General features: G+C 36.2%; 1 protein-coding gene across 6 annotated transcripts in view; it reads left to right on the plus strand.

Moving 5' to 3' along the window:
• Window positions 1–23,062, plus strand: part of LOC106057959 (caskin-2-like) — a 258,135-nt gene that overhangs the window by 145,217 nt on the left and 89,856 nt on the right. For 5 of the 6 annotated variants that reach the window (XM_056018782.1, XM_056018783.1, XM_056018784.1 and 2 more), the window contains one exon: window positions 11,630–11,724. In XM_056018782.1, the coding sequence (XP_055874757.1) occupies window positions 11,630–11,724 (95 nt within the window). Of the gene's footprint in view, window positions 1–3,383; window positions 4,214–11,629; window positions 11,725–23,062 lie in introns of those variants that run through there. The other variant, XM_056018786.1, reaches the window with a different exon arrangement.

The following is a 23,062-nucleotide window of genomic DNA, read 5'->3' on the forward strand; positions in this document are numbered from 1 at the left end:
CAGCAATGCCGCCCTCTGACAGATAACAAGAAACTCCCTAGGTTAAGATGTTAAAACTCCAAACTTGAGTTGGACATCATATGATGAAATGATGTTTTAGCGAGTTTTATGAGAAAGTGAATATAATTTCAAAATTTGACCTTGTAAAAACGCTTGCATTCCTTTCTAATAGTACTTGGGCCGAGACTTAGCTATCGCTACAGGACAACTCCATGTTTCCGAGTTACAATTCGTTTTTGCGGCATTCGACATTACACTTGAGAATATTTGATTGATTTGATTGATTTCACACAAACTTGGGAAATAGAAACAGAAATCTCTCTGAATCCATTTGACCTTGATTGCGCGTATGTTTCTCTGTGACTTTCAGCAAGTTACATAAAAAGCGGGAAATGTAAAAGTATTTCAAACTGACGACCCGTGTAATATTTGTTATTCAACAATTTAATTATAAAATCGACATCAATTATAGTTGTTTGTTTCAGTATTTATTATTATTTTTTTTTTACTTTTGAATATTTCATCTGCACGGATCTCTCTCTCTCTCTCTCTCTCTCTCTCTCTCTCTGTGTCTCTCTCTCGACTTCTTTATTCTTCAGACCCCGGCCATTTCACATATGTGTTTAATTGAAAAGGTCAGATGGGGGATGGGGCAAGGCTTGGCGAGACGTTTCCTGGCCTTGAGGAATGCGTTTGACCTTGACACACATGCACAGTTCGACTGATGATTTAATCGAGTAAGTTAAAACAACATCCGAATTTAACGATCCTCTCATGTCTATTGTAAACAGTCCCGTTCACCTCCCTCTCTCTCTCTCTCTCTCTCTTTCTCTCTCTCTCTTTCTCTCTCTCTCTCTTTCTCTCTCTCTCTCTCTCTCTCTCTCATCGAATCCCAATCAATGTTCAACCCAACCAAAGAATAGAAATAATCTAGAAGATAAGACATACTTTTCTGAACGGACACAACTAGATTCGAGACTTGTAAAAATGAAAAGCCCTCGCTAGCCATCTCGTACACTTTCGAAAGTCAAATTTCATGTCGACATTTCCATTTCTCGTATGCAGGTCGTGATAAACAGCATTACAAGGACTCTCAAACAATGATACTATCTCCTCTTTTAGAATTTTGGGGCGAAATTGTCTACAGTTTTCAGAAACACTGGTCGTTTAATCCTTAATAATATTTTTTTATTATTATTAAGTATTTCAATTTATCTTCTTAGTGATGGTGCGTAAAAGCTTTTCGAGTGGATAAATAAAGAGGAGTTACAGATGGAAGATTGAGAACCATTGATTTAAACACAAAACCTGTAACATCATGTGATACAATGTCATTATTTTTTTTTATAGCATCACATGTAGTTATATATGTATATGTACATTCAGACGACACGTGACGTTGGCTTACTTCTGTTTTAACTAGTTTACTGTCACCAGGTAAATGTTGGAATAATCGGAAAACTTATTGAGTATGTACAGTACCGAAGACCCTGCCCTCATGGGGGGCACCCTAAATCATCAGTTTACGAGACACAATTTATAAGGATAGCCTACTGATCTACTGGAAAGTTTCTAATGCAAGTTTGTCTGGTTAGTTCTTTATGTTGGTGATGGTTAGCTCAAGCACATATCAAATTTCATAAGATGGTAGTGCTTTATAGTCGAACTGTGGCAAACTCTGCCACTCCAGATTTGGCTTGATCAGTCACTCCAGATTCTGCCCCGTCCAAGACGAAACCAAAGTGCTTTATATCAGTACACAATAGTGTGCATAGAAACTTTTAAGCGCCCAGCTATAACTAAGGTTAGAAATACTCGTGGAAATAATATTGTATTCCGTATCAAAGCGTGTTCGATATAGATAAATGATTTAGTAGTCAGCAACTGAATTGATCTGATTTGCTAGAGCTACTTCCGCTCAGCTTGCAAATAGAAAACTTTTGGTTTCTAAAGTTTAATCTTCAGCCTTTCACCCCATCTCTCAATATATATATATATATATATATATATATATATACACACCCACACACGAGTTCACTCACAATCTGGTGTATGCGTCTTTGACAACTGTGTTTACTGATGACGTCTTGATAAGCAAATGTTGCGTGTATTGCAATGGAAAACTCTAGCATGCTTAGACATTCACCGAGACTTAGGTACGAGAGACAGTAACTTTCAAGAGCTTATGAATCTTCTATTTGAAATTTCAGCAATACTCTTGCGTTGAATGACTATTTTATAACACAAAACTCATCTTTACCGTGCTTTTTATTGAGCATTAGTTATTTATTTTATTTTATTTTTCTCCATAGGTAATGCTATAAATAGAAACAGTAAACTAGTTTCATCGAGTTACTTTTTCTTGTAGACATTTACTAGTCCATTTAACTAGTTCTCAATGATTCATCTCTGTCGTACTTAAAGCCTAGAGAATTCTAAACTAGAGCTTTACCAGGAGTGACTCCCATCTATTTCTTTATGTTGCCTACTAACCTTCTATTTCGACTACTTATTTTTTTTTCTACCTTGTACTTAAAACACAGTAGAATATCCCCCCAAGACTATTTATCTTTCTTAGTATATGATATAACATTTACAATAGGCTAAACCAGTGATGCCCAAACTACGGCACGCGGGCCAGATCCGGCCCGCCAAAACATCGGCACAAAATGTAGAAAATATTTTAAAAAAAAACATTTTAAAAGGTTGAAAAATGTATTTTCTCTATGTTAGGACTCTCACTTTTTCTTTGATGGATTTCATTCTAATCTACTGTGGAGTTATTCCCTTGCATGTTATTTTTAAAGCAAAATATTATATATATATATATATATATATATATATTTTGTTTGTTACCTAATTTTAACAATTTGCCTATATCATTTCTTTTCATATAGATTTATGTTTGCATGTTAAAATTTTGATAACAAGTTGATCTTAATGTTAAACCAATAGGGGATTAAAATTAACTCGTTGACTTAGTCTGTCATATATTTACAATTATTCTAATTTAGGAAACCAATCTGCCTAACGAGTTTTAAGGTCTTCTCAGTCCCATTTAGTGATGCACTTTAATAGTTCACAACCACATCGCAGGGCGACTGTTTATGTACACTATTGATCTCAGATAAATTGACTGTCATGTCAGATAGGCGTTTTGAGAGCTAGCAGATCCCTAGTTGACAACATAATGATGCTAATAACGCTAGGCTGGGGGGCTCACTCCGAGACATAATAACTCTCGCGCCAGCTCCTCGTTTCTTGACCTGATTTTTTTTTTTGTGTGTACCCCTGGCACTCGTTGGATTATCTCCCCTGCTCCAGGTTCAACCAATAGGTTTCCGGAGGTAACTTTCAGAGCAAAGAAGTGGAGGGGGGAAAAAAACAACTTTCTTTACACACAAGTAATTGACTTTTTAATAGTTCTCTCGTGTGCCTTGTTTTTCTTTCAAAGTCTGGAACCATCATTTACAACGAGCTTTAGTAGAGGGCTGCATTTTTGTGCGTGTTGAATTTTTTTTGCTTTGTTTTTGTTACCAGATTTTTCTAGTGAGATTGTTAAAAATAGTACGTTTATTTCCAGAGAACAAGAGCTATTTTTGTGAACACATAAGGACTTTCGGTGCTCTCGTGTGTTGTTTTATTTAAGGTGAGATAGGTTCTTTAGAGAAAGATTGGAAACACAAGTGAAGAGTTTCGTTGTCTGTTTGGCGGGATATCAGTGACGGCAGATCTAAAAAGTGAGGAATTATTATGTGCCTTTATCTGAAGAATTCCGTAGAGCTTTGGTGTGCAAACTTTCGAATAATTATTTGATTAAATTATGAGTGTTTTTTTGCAGAAACTTATCAATGTTCTTCTATAAGACGTAGTCTCAGTGTCTGGATCTTGGAGCTGAACAGTTGACATCCACACGAATAGCTTCAAGCATTTAATGTGCGGATCCAGATCTGATTTTCGGGATTGAGAAGTGTGTTCTGTGTCGTGTGACTCGCGTGTGGTTAAGAGTTTAAAGACTATGCCGCTTGTAGCATCTTTAACACCGGAGCAGATAGATTAGCACGGCGAGGCGTAACACGGCGAGATCTGAACCCTAACTCCTGAACCGGTATGAAGTTGTGTTTGCCTCAGTGCCTGGGTGGTCAAGCGTGCATGGGATGTGCTGGCCAAATGGCTACTCTGGGTCATCAGGATGGACTTACTGCGGCAGATGGTGAGCGCTCGAAGTGTTTTTTGTTGTTGAGTAGTCTACTGATATAGGTATATGGACATTGGATGAAGTCGCCGAGTCGTTGAGTCAATGTCAGGACTTTCAATTATAGCCATTTATTTCTGCTTGTTAGTGATCGATAGCTAAGACGCATATCATGTATCATATCATGTACAAGTCACAGACACACACACACACACACACACATATTATATATCATGTATCATATCATGTACAAGTCACAGACACACACACACACATATTATATATCATGTATCATATCATGTACAAGTCACAGACACACACACACATATATTATATATCATGTATCATATCATGTACAAGTCACAGACACACACACACATATTATATATCATGTATCATATCATGTACAAGTCACACACACCACAGACAGACACACACACACATATTATATATCATGTATCATATCATGTACAAGTCACAGACACACACACACATATTATATATCATGTATCATATCATGTACAAGTCACAGACACACACACACACACATATTATATATCATGTATCATATCATGTACAAGTCACAGACAAACACACACACACATATTATATATCATGTATCATATCATGTACAAGTCACAGACAAACACACACACACATATTATATATCATGTATCATATCATATACAAGTCACACACACACCACAGACACACACACTCATATTATATACTATATATATTATAATAGCTGTGATATATGCACAGAGCTTGCATATTAAATAGTTAGACGTTATGGCGGGACACATGAGGAAGGGCCCTTGCCGAAGACAATCCCTGTTGGTATTATTGTTTTTATTATCGCGCAGAGTTTTTAGAAATGTGTTTCTATGTCCATCATTTGACATCTTCTGGCATATGAGGCTTGATTAAACAAGAATGCAGGATAGAATCTGTAAAAAAAATTTGTGTGTATGTGTTTGCTTTATAAAAAGGAAGGGGTGATAGGAGGAACACTAGAAATCAGTCTATATCTATAAAATGTTTCTCAATGTTTCTCTTAAAAGAGACTACGCCTCTGTAACACTGTAAGGCTGTTTGTGTTAGAAGCGAGAGACCATGTTGCCTCCTTAGCTATGTAAGTATGTTTTCTCCTCATCTCCAGTCACTACTTGCCCTCGTCCATCAGCTCGAGGAACACAACAACTAGAATTGCACTACGCACTTTTGGAGCGAGGGAATGATGGACGAGGGGCAAGCTTTAGCAACAGATCATTTCAAGAGAATCCCAGGGCGCCGCATAGTTTCGCCCTTCACTCACCCAGCACGTTATTTATTCGACTTCCCTTTTCACCTGTTGCCACCCCCTCACCTTTTAGTTTCAGGTCACTCACACATTTCCCAGGTGATATCTGTATCTGCTGTGTTTGAGTTACCTTTTTTATTTTTTTTCGGTCGACCCAGATAAACTGCTTACAATATACCCAACTATTAGAGCCTATATCTCTTGCGTATTCTTCGTGTGGTTCTAGTGACTAAATGGTGACGTCATTTCACGCTCACGAAGATAGAGGATTGTCTCTTGTAAAATTGGTGTCTAAAAACACAAAGCCTCGAGCCTTTTTTTTTTCTTCTTTCAAAGCACGAGATTTAGTGCGAGGGATTTATATAATCAGAGCTCTCTATAGACTAGCCATGTTAATTATATAAAACATATTTTAAAATATGTCTCAAGCACGATTAAACTTTGACTTTAAATAAATACGGTTTATTTTTATTTTTTTTCTAAGTTTATCCATTTTTGAACCACAACTTAATTACTTGAAAAATAAAAAATCCAACAGTCTTGAACTTGTCATTTAATGGATTCAAAATCTAAAGGAATGTATTTGTCAATCAGTTGAAGACATCTTCCATTCTTTACGATTACTGTTTGTTCCTGTTGAAATTCGAGTCCGATATTTAACTCTTTATCTCCGTAATTATTTTTCACGTTCTGACAGAATTGTTCATTTTTCACATTTGTACATTCTACCCTGTTATGGTAAAACTTCAATAACATTTTTGTTTGTAATCAGATAACGTTACTGTTGGTTTAGAATTATAGGAGAATACATGCTCTTTTTATATAACACAATTTGAAGTTTATAAAAACCAAAAAATAATTGAATTTAATCGGATCACATCAACGATGGTATACCACACACACACAGACAACATACGAAACTAAAGTGAGTTTTGTGTTAGTGTGTGTGTGTGTGTGTGTGACTTGAGTTCTGAATGGTGACAGAAACCACTCGAGGTCTGCAACTTGTATTTGAAGCGATAACCCTGTCCAGGCTTTCTTGGTGAATAGGTCAGGTCACATTGACTTACGTTTGAAGTGTTTAACCAAAAAAACCTTTCTAAGAAAATCTTGTGAAACCTTTGTTTGTTTTGTTTGTTTGTTGTTTTTATGTGTTTTATTTTTCCAGGTGGATGTGTGCCAAATTTTGAATAAGGCAATTTTAAATTTGAACGAGATTCTCTATTGTTAAGTTATCTGCGTAGTTTTTCCATCGAAATATCTTGACATTAATTTTTTTTTCGTATTGTTAAAGAACAGGTCAAATAAACAGACCAATCGTGCTTCTGATTCTGTTGTCCTTGAAACATAACCTTTCATTTTAGGTCTAAATTAATGTTGAAATGGTCTATATATGTAAGTTTAAGTCACTCTTTGCTGAGTATGGCGCTACATTTGAAGAAGAACTATTAGGCCCACTTTTTTGTATTATTGTTTAAAAACGACGGCACAATTATTTGTTTAACCTAAATAAAAAGAAAAAAAAATTAAAAGACCTTATTCTATACACGCTTCCTACTCCTATGTAGACTTTCCATCGATTTCATTGTGATCATAGCGACATGTTGTTTTGTTTTTGACTGGCATGTCTTTGTCTTCTTCTTGTCTTTGTCTTCTTCTTGTCTTCCTCTCAACAGTGTCAGTGCACGTGGCAGCCCGCTAAATCCACCCCCGCCCCCCTTTTTTAAAATATTTTTCTGGAAATAATAGAGCATTGAAATCTCGATTGGACTGGCTGAAAATGAATCGTATTACCACTCGACTGAAGCCTCGTGTAACGTGGGGGCTAATCCTCGTGCTGTTTAAGAATCACCTCGTGCTCTGTGATGATACGGACTAATACCTCGTTACACCAGATGAAACTTCACACTTGCCAGGGACCAGACCTAAAAATACCGTCCGAACTTTTAACAGCGGAGGATTAGGTTTTGATAACCCGGATAACGTAAGCCAGGCTGTGTCGAAAGTTCTCTTCCACACACATACACACACACGCGTGCGTTTTATTTATCACACGTAAAATATAAACAAACAGAAATAAGTACGATGTCTTCTTTGTTGAGCATAAAGTACAAGTTTTATAGCGTTCGTTCATTCAGTGCTTCGAGTTGGTTTGTTTGTATCCTTTGTGGCTCCTTTTTTTGTAAAGTAATTTTGAAAAACGTCGTAGGACGTAATCATCTTCTTTTTTGAAGTAACGTCTGTATTATATAAGAAGAACCCTCTTTGACTGTTGACTCGTCCTTAAGTCAATTCACCTACCAGTCATCGACGTCCTTTCAGCTTGAAAATTATTATAGTTCAAGGCACGAGGAACCAAGCGAGGGCCATTGTCTCTATAAGTTCAGGCTTTCTAGAACATTGGAACAGTCTTCATCATTTTCTCCCCTATTTTCTTCCCTTGCCTTTCTAGCTGACCCTCATCCTTTTACCTAGACCTGGGACAGTAGTTCTCAGAAAGTGACCACTGGTGAAAAGCGCTAATCCTGAATATTCTTTTACAAAGATCGAGGCAGATAGTCGTGAAAATTGAAATAAAATATATAAAGCATAGTTTATAATAATCACCGTCATTTCGTTTCGTCAAAATTGATTCCAATTTTTTATACATCCGTTACTCATTTTAAAACATGAAACACTTACAAGCGATGGACAGAAAATTCACTGGTTTCCTTTTCACTTTTTCAATGCTTTCGCCAAAAGTTGTCATTATGCTGTCGTGATGTCCCATACACCAATCACAGTGACTAATCTTATCTAATTTTTTTCAGGATGTAGAGAATAGTTTCTTTTCTTTAGTATAAGAATGACATTTTACTGATCTGTCAAAAGACAAGGGGTGTGATAATATCAGTATTTTTAGCAAACAGCGATAACTCTGTCTTTACAATCTGAAAAAAAAACAATGTTTATGTAACTTGTCGAGCCTGGATTGTCTCCCTGACAAAACATTCAACAAGAGTTACCCCGCGCATTTTATTTCCATCTAGTCAACAATTTAACCCTCCAGTACCCGTAGCCACAAAGTTATATAAACAGTGCTGTGACATACGTCACGGAGGTAATTCATTCTGTCTCTATCTCTTCTCTCTCTCTATCTCTCTTCTCTCTCTCTCTCTCTCTCTCTCTCTCTCTCTCTCTCTCTCTCTCTCTTATAAACAAGCTCTGTGTACATGTCTTTGCTTCACTTTGACCTCCAAGAAAATTTCCAAGTGATAACCTCTCAAACTCCCAAGGTCAGTTTATTTTGAAACGACTGCGTGGGATCAACGTTGGCGGCCCCGTGCAGTCATTTAAATGGATGTGGACAGGTTGGCACAAACTAACAAAATTTTAGACTTTCTCCACCATCATCTCTTTCACTCATTGACACACACACACACACACACACATATATATATATATATGCTAAACAAAGCTTATATAATGGGGAAAACTCCACATTTACAACTTTAGCTTCTTCTTTTTTCGATATCAAACAAAATTATTCAATAACTATAATTGTAAAAAAAAAAAAATTAAAAAGGCTGGCGCCCCAAAGGCAGACCACGAGTACTGTGGCTTGATGACGTAGAGACATATCTACAACAGCTAAATGTCCAGGCATGGAGACGTAGGGCCCAGAATAAATCAGAATGGAGAGATTTGTTTAACCGGCCAGGGCCCTGCATGGGCTGTAGGGCCGTTGGGATGGATGGATGGAATTTATTGACTAATTGGTTAATTTTTGTATTGATTCATGTTTATTTGTTAGGTACAATAAATAGTTAAGTTTCAACTTGATCCGAGAATCGGAAGTGGGAGAAATAACGTGTTCAAAGTTTGTACCAGACAGAGCTGAAATAAGCCTACACCTGTCTGACGTAATAAGTCTTACGTCACATTGGTTATTGGATGGTCACTCTGTCAGCTGAACAATGTTATCAGCTTATACGTAGAAATCTTGTCATTAGATAAGTGAACATTGTACAAAGTTTATATCAACTCACTCTGTCTGTCTGGTACAAATCCTGTACACGTTATTTCTCCCACTTCCCATTCTCGGATCAAGATGAAACTTTGTTCAATTTTTAATTATTGAAGACAATATGCGAATCAATTTTTAAAAAAAAGTTAATTTAATAGTGTTAATTAATTAATTTTGTTTGATATCGAAAATAGATCTCTATTGAGATATTGTAAATGTGGAGTTTTTCCCGTTGTTGTTTTTTAATAGTTTTTTAATTTTTTAAAAAAGTTAATTTAATAGTGTTAATTAATTAATTTTTTTTGATATCGAAAATAGATCTCTATTGAGATATATGGCTGTAAATGTGGAGTTTTTCCCGTTGTTGTTTTTTAATAGTTTTTTTTTTTTTATTTTTTTATTTTTTTATTTGTATATACTATCCCCCAGCCTTCAATCCTTGATACTAGTTTCCCTTTGTCTAATTATATAACTCCATAGTAAACACATCCCTAAACCTTGAGTTTACCTTAAAAACTTGAAACCAATTTAACTTCAAATTTCTAAATGCTAAATACCGTCGAGCGAAAATCTCCCTCAATCCAATAATAGATAATGTCGAAGATTTTATACGTAACGCTAACCAATACAGACAAAAATCTACAAATTAAAAAAATGTTACTATCATTGACCCCTTGTACACTAAATGAAAAAAATATTCGAACCTGTGACCTCTTGTGCACTACGTCGGCGCTCTACTCGTTGTACTAATGAAATCTTTATATGTTCACAAATAAAGAGCCCTATTAGAAACTCACTGACTTTTGTGTATTATTTCATATGTCTGTGATATTCATTTATCCGCCCTCATCAAAATAAATGAGCGCTTTTAATCAATCAAATCTCTGATCTATATGTTTAGAAGAAAAGCCTTTCTAGTTGTAAATGAATCAAGTTTGATAATAAAACCAAGATGTTTGATTTGTATCCCCTTTAGCTTCTTTGCACTCGATACAAAAGCTCGGGATTTGTTGAGAAAATCTCGTTGCTCGTTAGTTTTCACCTGTCTCAGTGCATAAGATCAGCTCGTGGGTTGTTGTTTTTTTTTTAATTCTGACTTGTTGAATACATCACACCGGCTTCATCCATAATAGAAGACACCCTAGGAACTCGGTTCTTTAGATGTTTTATGCGTCAAACTGCCAACGATTGCACAGGACTCTCACAAAACAGACCAACTTTTTGTTTGAATATTTTCTTTCTTCTACTTTGCATAACAGAAACATAAATATCGAATGATGCTCACGAAAATAGAATTACATTCTGTCTCAGCACGCTATTCTGCGAAGACTTTAGTACTATCATTGTGTCTTGAGTGTGAAACTGTATTTTAGTAATATTTTTTTAAACAAAGCTTATGTCAACTCACTGTCTGGTACAAAGTTTGAACACGTAATTTTCTCCCAGACCCATTCTCGGATGAACTTGAAACTTTGCACAAATATTCATTGGCGAAGACAATTTTTAAAAAAATTAATGAATTAGTCAATTCATTATTTTGTTTGATACCAACAAGGGATATTAATCATTCAATATTAAGAGATATTGCTAAATATGTGGGGGTTTGTCATACACGTTATTTCTCCCACTCGAATTCTTGAATCAAGTTGAAACTTTAAACAATTATTTATTTCAACTAAAAAAACATGAATAATTTTTTTTAAAGTAGCCAATTTGGTTATAATTAATAATTTGGTAGTTAATTATTTTGTTTGGTATTGAAAAAGGAATTAAAAACTTCTACATTTAAAAGATATATAGATATAAGTGTGGAGTTCTTTCCCTTAACTTTTCTATTTTTGCTGTTTCATTGTTTTTCTTTTGTTTTGTTTTTTATTTTTAAATTTTGCTTGTTTTACTTGTAATTTTTTTTCTAAAAAGGTATTTTATACAAGTTTTTATTTATGTATCAATACGTACTATTAAAAAGACTTAACAGTGCACCGATGGGGCACATTCTAATAAAGTCCTCTATATATGCCCACACACATAACACACACACACACACACTGTCGCTATACCTACTACGTGTTCTCATTCTCCTGTTCGCCACGTTGACCTTGGATTCAAACACTTTCTGTTACAGAGGCCAGTTGTGCTGTCTACGCTCGGGCCACCAAAGATTACTCCAACGTCTACGACCCTGGGAGCCTTGCGTTCAAAGAAGGGGATATCATCACTGTAAGTCTTTTTTTCCACCGTATGTTTTTGTATTTATTATATTTTATGTCTTTCGTTACACAATAGTTACAATCACTTCTCCCCAAACAGGGCCGGCCTTAGTCATAGTCAAAGTAGGCAGCCCCCGCACAGGACTCAAATTATTTTTTTTTAGCGAAATAAAATTGCGAAACATCAAGATATGGCTCTCTGTCTTCTAGCTTCTCTCTACTTGGATTCAAGGTTTATCCATGAATGTTTAGAGATGTATTTGTTAGACTACATTGGTTAAAAGACCATCGTCTCTTCCTTTGGTGAAATGTCGAAACGTTATCTCTAGTCTGGTGACCATAAAGCGTCAGACTCGTGCTTTTGGCTCTATATGAATTTAACTTAATTGTTAATTTAGACATTGATGCAGGAAGGTGTTTTACTCTTTCTCTCCTAATCGACGTTACCATCGTTGATTTGACCTCATTAAGTAAAATTAATGTTTAATTTTATAAACTTGACTTTGTGTTATATAAAAAGAGCATGAATTTCCCTTTAATTCTGAACCAAATACAATATTTTCTGGTAACAAACAACAAAGCAATTGAAGCTTAATCATAACAGGGTAGTAAGATAGTAGTGAGCAAAATGTATAGTTCCTTCGAAACGTGGACAACTAACGGAGAGAAAGAGTTAATTCACTGTTAATTCAGTCGTAAGTTTTTGTTTTCCTATTTCGTTTGGGGGCCACCCTATGCACCTCGCCTAGGGCCTCCACATACATAAGGCCAGCCCTGACCCCCAAAATATTACCCTTTTCATTTTTGCGTTATATAAATGTCGTCTGCACTGTTTCCGTTAAAAAAAAAAAATGGCAGCTTTTAAAATATGGCTAAGGATTTACCAGGTGAAATTACAATAGAGATTTGAACATTTTGTTGTCCGCTTCGATTTTCTTTTCAATGGTTAAAGTGAATAGTGTGTTAATGTACTGACACACGGTCAAACGTTATGACCTTACGGACCACACCCAACTGTTGGTCATGTGAGCTGGTCATCCAATCTTCTTTTCCTCATTTCATTTTCGCGCCTTATTCCCTTTTGTTCCCTTAACCTTTGATAAAATAGGGATTACGTTTCCATGCGTAGGCTTTAAAAAAAAAAAAGTTCCTGTCAACAGTTTACATTAGAGGCGTAACCACGTTTCCGAGAATTACGAGAAGAGTGAGAAAGGGGGGGGGCGGGGAGGAGGCAATCTTCTTGGCTCCCCTTTTGTACCCCTCCCCCTGTGTTGTGAAAGCCACGAGTCAATTTGATTGCACGTCCCACCAAATTGAGTGCAAGCGTTTTGTTTGGCCTCGAGTGGTGCTCGGCGACTCTTGAACTTCCGTTACACAATAATAATGCGAGTCGCGGTTCTTTGGTGTCGCTATTACACTAACCAGATTTAGCATGCTGTTGGCCAAAGCAAACTAAAAAGAAATAAAATATCCGGCCATTGCCATCGCGCCCTTGAGGGTGTGTCCTGTAGTTGTTCTTCATGAAATTTATGCTTCTTAAAAACAGCTTATGTACAACACCCAAAATAAAAAATAAAAATCTTCGGGGCTTTGAATTTGAACAACTGTACGCACTATTAGTGATAATAATAGCAACTAACAATTGGCTTGAACCTACAGACTGCAATGAGTTAATTGATATTGATCAATAATTAAATTACTTTATGTGCAATCAGTTTTTCTTTCATTTTTACTCTTCAATTTAAAGCCTTATGAAAAAAAATCTAAACACATACCATTGAGCAAAAATAAAAATAAAAAGGGGAGGGGGGGCCAAGGATAGTTTAAAAGTTTTATTTCAGTATGTATGCTGTTCAGCTTGGTGTCGAATTCGTTGTAGCTAGACCTACACTGTGATCTAACTTGGTGTATTGAGGATTTGAATAAGATATTGACCCATTACAAAACAATTAGATCAGTTAGATATTCATTTTAAGACATCAGTTAGGCCAGGTTCACATAAAATGTCACATTCACTTTCACCTATCTTTTGGTCTGCTGGACCGCTGGGGGCACCACACAAGATCTGTCAACCTTCTTTCTCCATTCTTCTCTGTCATTTGTCTCTGATAGAATTTCATTCTTTCTGAAAATATTGAAACCTGCCATTTTACCTGCCTGGGTGGACCACTTCGGGGGGGGCGGTTTTGAGTTTGTGTTTCCACACAAACTGTCTTTGTAACCTTGTTTTAGATAAACTTTTTTTTTTCTCTCCTCCCATCCCCTCCTCCTTATTTTTTCTAGATAGTTTTTCTACGTTTTGCGTTAAACATTTCTTTAATGGCGGCACCTCCCACCGTTTTAAATTGAGACCTTTTAAAAAAAAAAGTGGCATAGCGATCACTTTGAGTAATTCTATCTCTTAGTCAGCGTAATATGATCTTATTATTTAGATCTATTATAACCGGCCGTTGTGTGTGAAAAGCCAGGGCGGGGGGGGAGGTCTGCCTGACGTGTAAGCCTATTTGGTAAATAAACTGACACGAGAGAACTCATTCTGTTATTATCGTCGTGAGCTGTGTTCGATTGTTTTCCTAAGATTTCTATTTCTCTTCTGTGGAGCTTGTTGCTCTTGGGAAGGAGAACCATTGTTAGGTCTGACTGGGGCGAGGTTGCTCTTGGCAACTGGTTTCTGAGGTGGCGAGGGGTGCGCGAGGGCATCAAACTGTAATGAGTGCTACAGGGGAAAAGTGATGCTAATTAGAGAGAGCATGGGAGGAGATAGCTTTGTATGCGTCTTCAAGAGCAGTTGTACTGGGAAGATTTACTGTGGTTACGTGTACAAGTCAGTACAACTGGTATGCAAGATATGTTTGTAGTAGGATACTATTAAATCAATTTTTATGAGGATGGCAGAAGCGTTTTTTTTTTTTGGGGGGGGGGGGCAGGGCTGGCCTTAGGTATTTCGCAGCGTTCGGTTCACTTCACTGACTTATCTAAAGATGGAGATATGTTGTTGCATAAGTACATAAAGTCTAATTCATAAAGGCTAATTCATAAAGTCTAATTCTTAAAGTCTAATTCATAAAGTCTAATTCATAAAGCGCTGGTTGCGAGTGTGTATGTGTTTCGTGTGTGAAAGTTGTTCGTATTTGCATCTATACTGTTATTGTTACAGTAGTTACACTGATGTGGTCAATTGTAGTCAATTTGAATTTCCGTTTGATTGGACCAATAATAATTATCTTATCTTATCTTACTAGAATGCAATTGCTTTTTGTTAGTGTACTATGTTTCATCAGAAAGAATACGCCAATAGCCAGTAAATCTTTCATGGCATTCCCAACTGAGTAGTTAACCTACGTTTGATTATATATATATATACCTGGGGCGGGACTGGCTATTTGGGCAAATGTAATCGGACCATCCGGTCATTAGGATCAAAACGTTATCGACTTCTATAATACTGTGATATTTTCTCTTATAAAACGAACCCACTGACCCTCGAGTGACCCTCGCATGACCATTAATAAAAGATCTTTTAGAAACTTAACAGCGTAATTGGCTTACAAGCCTAACGCTGGTTTTTCGTAATAATCCAACTGCATTTATCAGTATACCGCGCTTCTTACAAAGCTTATATCAACTCACTTTGTCTGTCAGGTAAAAAGTTTGTAATCGTTATTTCTCCCACACCCAATCTCAAATGAAGCGAAATTTTGCATAATTATTTCTTGTACCTGACAAAACAAGAAGAAAAAAAAAAACAATAAAATAACCAATTAGTTGTTTTGTTATGTATTGAACAAGGGAAAGAAATTGTTCTTGACAGATGTGGTGGTATATGTTGAATTAGTCCCCTTTATACTTTGTGTAGAGAATCAGGTCGCCGCTTAAAAGTTTGAAACTAAAAATAGATAACTATAAAACCTTTCTATTTTCATAAACACTTCGCTGACATAATGGTTAGTCTATTGGCTTGAGGGTCTTGAGCCATCGAGTTCGAATTTAAGTGGTGCAGCTTTTTTCTTTATATTTGTTTGTATATAAAATACATTTAACATTCACCAATATTTCCCCTTCTCCCCCCCCCCCCCTCTTTTGTTTTCCCCCTAACTCAGTGGTTCTCAACCTTATAAGCTCGGCGACCCCTTTTTACAATATACCATACTGCCGCGACCCCCCCCCCCCCCAATAGACACACACAGCAATAGAAGAATAGACCATAACAATCCTTATTTTTGATGGTCTTAGGCGACCCCTGGCAAATCGTCAATCGACCCCCAAGGGTGTCGCGACTCACAGGTTGAGAACCCCTGCCCTAACTGGTCCAGAAAAGTTAAAACGCACTGAGAAAGCTCAAAGCATGAAATAGCACATAAAAACAATTGGTTAAAAATAATTTCTAATCCCGCATATTTAGTATTGTTAGTCTTATAAGACTATTACCAATTTAATTAAATGGTTGACCCAAGCTAATCGATACAATTACACTTAATATAAGTTTAATATATATGTTTGTTGTTTTGAGTTTTAATCTCTTGTACAAGTTTGCCCTTATCTGATCGGTTTGGTCTATTATATTTGTATCTGCCTGCTAAGTTCATTTTTTTTTAGTAAAGGAATTTTATTACCTTAGCAACTGGTTCTAAGTTCATATTATTATAGATGTAGCTGTAGGCCTCTTTAGTTCATACCCCTCCTTCCACACACTGAGATGTCTATCTCCAGACTAACTACTCAATGACAAACTACTCGGAGTATTTACTGACCTCGTCTCACATTCCCGCGTTAGGAACAAGTCTGGGAATTTCCGATCTCTCGCCGGGTGACAAACAGCTAACGAGAAGGGGGTTCACATTGTCATCCTAAGATCGTCATTTCGCCGAGACTGAGATCGAGTTGCCTCCACCGTCACGCTATAAACTCTGAAAAGGGGCAGGTATTTCTTCTTTCTCCCACCTACCCCCGCCCCCTTCTTATGTTGAAACCATTCATTCACAGATCGCGTGGGACCCAGACGTTCAAAATTTAATGGCTGTTTCATTCACTAAATGACTCGAGGACACGCTTGACTTGTTTTACAGGAAAGACCTGCGCAATTGATGCGCAACAAAGTGGCGAAGGAATGTTGTACGTCCTTCCGGCGTGAACTCCTAGCTCTACATTTAGTAGGTCCGAGTGTGTGCCAATGTGAACAATATCTCCCTTTCTCCATAGATCATTGTAGCAACTTATGAACAACGTGAGATATGAACTTTATATCAGCATCACGACGATTGTTACGAAATGGAGATCGTTTAAAATGTTCATTACTATTTATGTGAACACGACCCACACTCTAGAGAAAATTATAATTCTACAATATTTATTTTTTTTTTATCAAAGTATACATCAATTCAATATTTCTGTCTGGTAATTAATTATTTTGCTTGGTAACGAACAAGGGAAAGAAATTGTACTTGTGGTTTCATAACATGAATTTCCCCCTTTATACTTTTGTGTAAGATCGTGTCTTAAAGGTTTGAAATTAACGTTAAGTTAACTATAAAAACTTCTATTTTCATAAGCACTTCCCTGGCACAGAGTTAGCGTCAGGAGGCTTGAGCCGTAGAGGTCAAATTCAGGTCGTTCAGCTTTAAAAAAAAAATAATGACTGTAAGATTCAGACATATACCTCCTTCTTTCTCTCCCACCCCCATTCCCAACTGGTCCAGACAAGTGATCGGTTCAAAGCGTATTGAGAAAGCTAAAAGCATGAAATTACGATAAACAGAAACTATTGGTAAAAAAAACAAACAAATATTTCTAATCGCACAGATTTATTCTTGTTAGTCTAGACCTATTACAAATGTAATGACATGACGTATACAAACCAATAGATACAAATACATTTAATAGACGGTTTATATATTTTTTATATGTTATTCTGTTTTTTCTAAATGTTTTTAAATTTACTTTAAATAAATAAACACGGAGACGGTCGACCACTGTTTAAAAAATCCTGGCCAGTCGTTTTTATGTATTAAGAACCAGATACGTTTTTACATGTTGCTATAAATTACTATAGAATATAATGTAAATCTAGCCGCCATCAAACAAGATATCAAATGATTTGCGGTAGTCATGTTTTTTTTTTCTTTTTTTTTTTTTTTTTTTTTTTTGGGGGGGGGGGGGGGATTACCACTTTAATCATTGATTTTCAAGCTTCTTTTTTTTTTTATATACAATCGAATCGCGTTCTTTTTTGGTTCTAATAACCAGCTGGTACGATTACTCGATGACGTCCTCTATATTACAAGGCAGAATGTTCTGTAATTTATGTAACATATTCAATGTTCTTTGAACTTTTATTGTGCGATATACCGACCGTATGTACAAGAACTATCCCTCCATCTCAGTGGCGCTACAGCCCAATAGAGGGCCCTGGCCTGCTTCAGCACATCTCTCCATTTTGATCTATCCTGTGCTTACCGTCTCCATGCCCAGACTTTTAGGTAGATCTGACTCTACGTCATCAAGCCACCGTGCTTTTTTTTTTGCACATAATAAGTACTGTTGCTCAAGCCATTGTTTAGTTCATCGCAAGTCCAATAATATGATTTGTTTCGGTACTTAAGGATTCGACTCGAAAACGGCTGGTCGGATTAAGCCTCGGTCTAGTTAATCGGATTCTACTGTATATTGATTTTTTTTAAACACATTTTAGCATGCGATAAATAATGATGAAAGCAACAGATTGTCTAAACAAGAAAAAAAAATGTTTTTTCGGACTAAGGTTAAATGTGTTTTATAGTCATACACCGTCTTATCATGTAAAGTTTAGACATGTAAAACACGAAATTACTATTGGGCTGTCCAGTGTAACGTCGACACTCACTACTAGCTCTTTACTCCAGCCTCGTCTGTCATGACTGAACATCGGTCCGATCGGTCATTTAATTAGTAGAATGCTTTTTTGTTGTCATGGAGACAAAGTGTGTGTTTAGCCGGATGTGATAGACGTAGTATGATCTAGGATTCTATCTTCTGTTTTATATCTAGTTTGTTTTTTAAAACTGCACTTGCGATGGTGCAGAAAGTAGTGGCTGATGACGGAAGAGACACGTGTAACGGAATAGTCGTTCAGAAAACTCTCTTACTGTATCGCCTTTTGTTTTCTATCCATTATCGTTCAACTGTTATTCTGTACTGGAACTACTTATAAATGTTACTCGTGTATTACGTATTACTTTGGACACACACTCGCAGCGTACTGTCGACTTGTATGTACAACGAGCCAGTTAGCGAGTACACTGGACGACACTATGTCTTTGTGGTGACTCGAGTCGTAGCATATGGCTGTGTAGAATTGTTGAGATTACTTGAAAACTCAAGTTTAGCATTTGTGAAACTATACATTTTTTTTTTAAATCAGACAATATATGTATGCGATTCCTTTAGCGACCACATGCAGTTTAAGGTCATCTTGACTTGGTCTCGTATATTATCTCCACGCACGAACTGCTCATAAGTTACCTTTGCCTACTTCCGGTGGTACCTAGATTCATGAGTTGTTTGCGTGACTTGTACGAGAACTTAGCACATCGGTGTCATACATGTACTTCCTGTTTAGGAGATGAGTAGATCTAGTTAGAGCAGGATTCTCGCCATTGTTTTCTTACCAGTGTTATTTCGTGTGCAGGCTACGTGCAGAGTCGACTGACAGTTACATCTATTAGCGTCTATGTGGTAAAAGTGGAATAGTATTGATACATTATTTATTGTGAATTTTTGATACTTTCATGACAGTCCTGGCAATCTAAAAAAAAACAACCTACAGAGAAAAACAGGCCCCTTTTCTCAACGGAACAAGTCTGGAAATACAGAGTAGACGCATAGATAAAAATGAATATTCAGATACATGAAAATAGAATTAACAAGATGATAAACTTATTATGTTACCGGATACATTATAGAGAGCGTACAATTTACATCTTAAAAGATGCGTAACAAATTTGTTATATTAGTAACTTTATAAATAGAACTCTTTAACAAAAATTAACATTTCCATTCTGTGATTAAGATTTAAACAGTTCTGAAAAAAAAAACTCTCACCAAATGTCTCTCGCTATAAGGCTCGGTGAATGTCAATTCGTTTCTTGGAGCTTGTGTTTGGCTTTATTAAGTTTATTTGTATGCAATATTCGGACGCGTCTTGGCGGTTCGCGAGGCAATGGCGAGTGTCATATCGGGGTCCCGAATGTTTTTAAGATAAGCCGAGGGTGACAACTAATTCTAGCCCCCCCCCCCTCTTAAGGTGCTTGGCCTGGGACGGTTGCCCCACTAGCCACCCCCATTGGCCGCCTCTGCAGTGTTATAATCTATAGGAGGTCTGTATGCCAAACAGCCATATTGTCTTCCAGACTGACACCAGGACAGCTCTTGCAAATCTCAACAACAGCAGCAAGGTAACATTCCTCCTATGGATCACAGGCCACATTGAATTTGAAAGCATTTAGTATTTTAAATAATTAAAGTCATTATCTACATCAACATTTCTTCAACATTTATAATGTGCATTTATGGAGCTTTTTTCCACTTTGGGGTCCGTGGCATGTTTTGACTATTTAAAGGGGAACCCGGGCCAAAAAAGCTTAAGAACCTCTGATTTAGTGTAATGTTCTTAAAATGTTACGTAACCAAAACTTGAGGAGCTTGCTTGGTAAACATACCAAGAAGTGATTTTTTTTTCTCTAAGGGAAGTAACTAGAAATAGGCAATGTTGTAAAAGATTTCTTTGATTATCTTTCTTATTCGGTGTGAGAATACATTCAAAGCTTCATTTTGTTATGTGGTCATATTCTTTGAATATAAGTTCTCAACACGATAAAGTTTTGGTTTGATACAGCCATTAAGATATACAGAAAACAAAATAATAAAGAATAGATTACATGATTCTGTTTTCTATTCTATCAAATCAACAAACACGCGAATATTTTAGAAATTGAGAAACTAGTACCACTGCAAAAATATACTACGAATTGTACTAAGGGTGCTAATTTTAAGCTTCTGACCTTAGATATATATATATATATATATATATATATATATATATATAATTTGGAAAACGACTCAAACGATTTTCATTAACATTTCAAAGTATATGTATATAAGTGAGAAATACAATTGTTGAAGGTTTAAATTATTTGGACTTCTAATGATAACAAATAAATATCCCTAAATACGAACTTTAACAATGTGAAGCGATGAGACGTCGGACATAGATCAGGGAAACCATGCTCAAATAGATCTAACTTTGGTTTGCAACTTTATTTTCAAAATTTAAGATAATCGTTTATGTATGAATAAAAACGTGTATTTCAACAAGTGAAACCAATCCTTGTCGATCGGTCTGTATAGTTCTGTGTCTATGGTCCTGACTCATTAGTTTAAATATATAATACTTCTATTTTTCTCGACTGATATACTGCACAAATTTGAATTTAGACATATATTTATTACGTACATTATCACATTTCATGATGTCGAAAGTCTAATTGGCAGGGGCCCCTAAAGAGGTCAAGCCCCTCGGGCCCCCAAATCTCTTGCTACGCCACTGTTTTCTCAGTTCCTTTACTTATTGTAACCGACCGAATTGTTTTAGAAGCTATAAAAAATCCACTATCTTGAATAAATGGAAATTACAATTTTTCTTTTTATCTTCTGTTTTCTACTAAATACACACAATAAACAAAAAATCCAGTATGTAAAAAAAAAATAAACTAGATCTAGTTACGATGGAGGTGTATTGAGTCCAGCAATGCCAATTGACATTTATCGCCCACTCCGTCTGGCGGAGCTCCGGCATTATCCCCTTACAGGCCGAGACATCCGGGAATAGTCGGGAAATGAAACATACAAAGTAATCCTTTTTCTACTTCCCTAACTTCTGCACGAGTTATTGGGCCAGGCGATCATTTCATCATCGATCATGTAACACTAGACACAAACTGACCCGGGGAAAAAAAAGGGAAGAGCTTGGTTGAAGATTCCTTTCTAAAACCAAAAAAATAAAGATAAGCTTATAACTTTTTTGCCCTCGCTGTCTGGCTCGCTATTTTTTTTTTTTGCTGGATATTTAAGCAGTGGTTCTTATGATAGAGCCATCTTTTCTTCTCTCTTTCTCTCTCTCTCTCTCTCTCTCTCTCGCGCTCTCTCACATTCTTACACTTTCAGAGTTCTAATTGATGAGCAAAACTGAGAAATAAATTAATTACTTTACATAGAAAGAGAATTAATCTACATGCATTTCTGATTTCACTATTCTCATATCCATATATGATTTCTCTTTTCTCACCTTATTTGTGATTTCACTATTCTCACCTTTATTTATGATTTCACTATTCTCACCTTTATTTATGATTTCACTATTCTCACCTTTATTTATGATTTCACTATGCTCACCTTTATTTATGATTTCACTATTCTAGCCTTTATTTCTGATTTCACTATTCTCACCTTCACTTCTGGGTTGTTGTTGTTTTCTGGTTATTGTCCCATTGTTCCTATCCTTTAAGACTGAGGCTAAGATTTGTCCTAATACTGTTGACGTTATTTTTCAATTTCCGTTTATTTCGACACAAAATTTGATGAACACCCTTGACCTGTCAGATGTAACCTGTGTATTGACTCTTAACATTAAGGCTTAGTTTAAGGAATGATAAAAAGAAGAAAAAAGTTGCGCAAAGAATGTCAGTAGGTATTGCATTCCAAATGTGAAAGTATAGTGGGATCACGCAATATACATTTAGAAAGGTGAACTCTATTTCTAAGGGAAGTAACCAGGAAATATGCATGTATGTAAGGTAACGGTATTTCTAAGGGAAGTAATCACGAAATGTGCCTTAAAAATAGTTATGTTGTTTTTCTTTTCTTTTGTTGTTTTTTTTTTTTGTTTTTGTTTTTTTTTGTTACCAACAATAAAGAAATTCTTCACGTGACAAGAAATAAATTTGTATCAAATGCTAACAAAAATTCAATACTTTTCTATTCAACATTGTTGGTAAAGTATTTCTGAGGTCAGCACAATTTTTAATTGTACTCCAGTAGGACAAAACAGTTTTATAATAACACATATAATTACTGCCTACAAACCTTCGCAATAGGTAGCACCAATTGCAGACAGTTTACGCCAGTGATTCCCAAAGTGGTCTATATAGACCCCCAGGGGTCTACGAAGACTTCCAAGGGGTCTACGAAAGTGAAAAAATAAATTGGGGGTCTATGAGATGTCCACGGGGGTCTACGATTATAGATTTAATTTAAGCAGGTCATGACTTTAATTTTTACAATCCATGAATGTAATTATTTCATACGCTAGTATATGA

This window comes from Biomphalaria glabrata, chromosome 2, assembly GCF_947242115.1.
Source record: "Biomphalaria glabrata chromosome 2, xgBioGlab47.1, whole genome shotgun sequence".
Lineage (NCBI taxonomy): Eukaryota > Metazoa > Mollusca > Gastropoda > Planorbidae > Biomphalaria > Biomphalaria glabrata.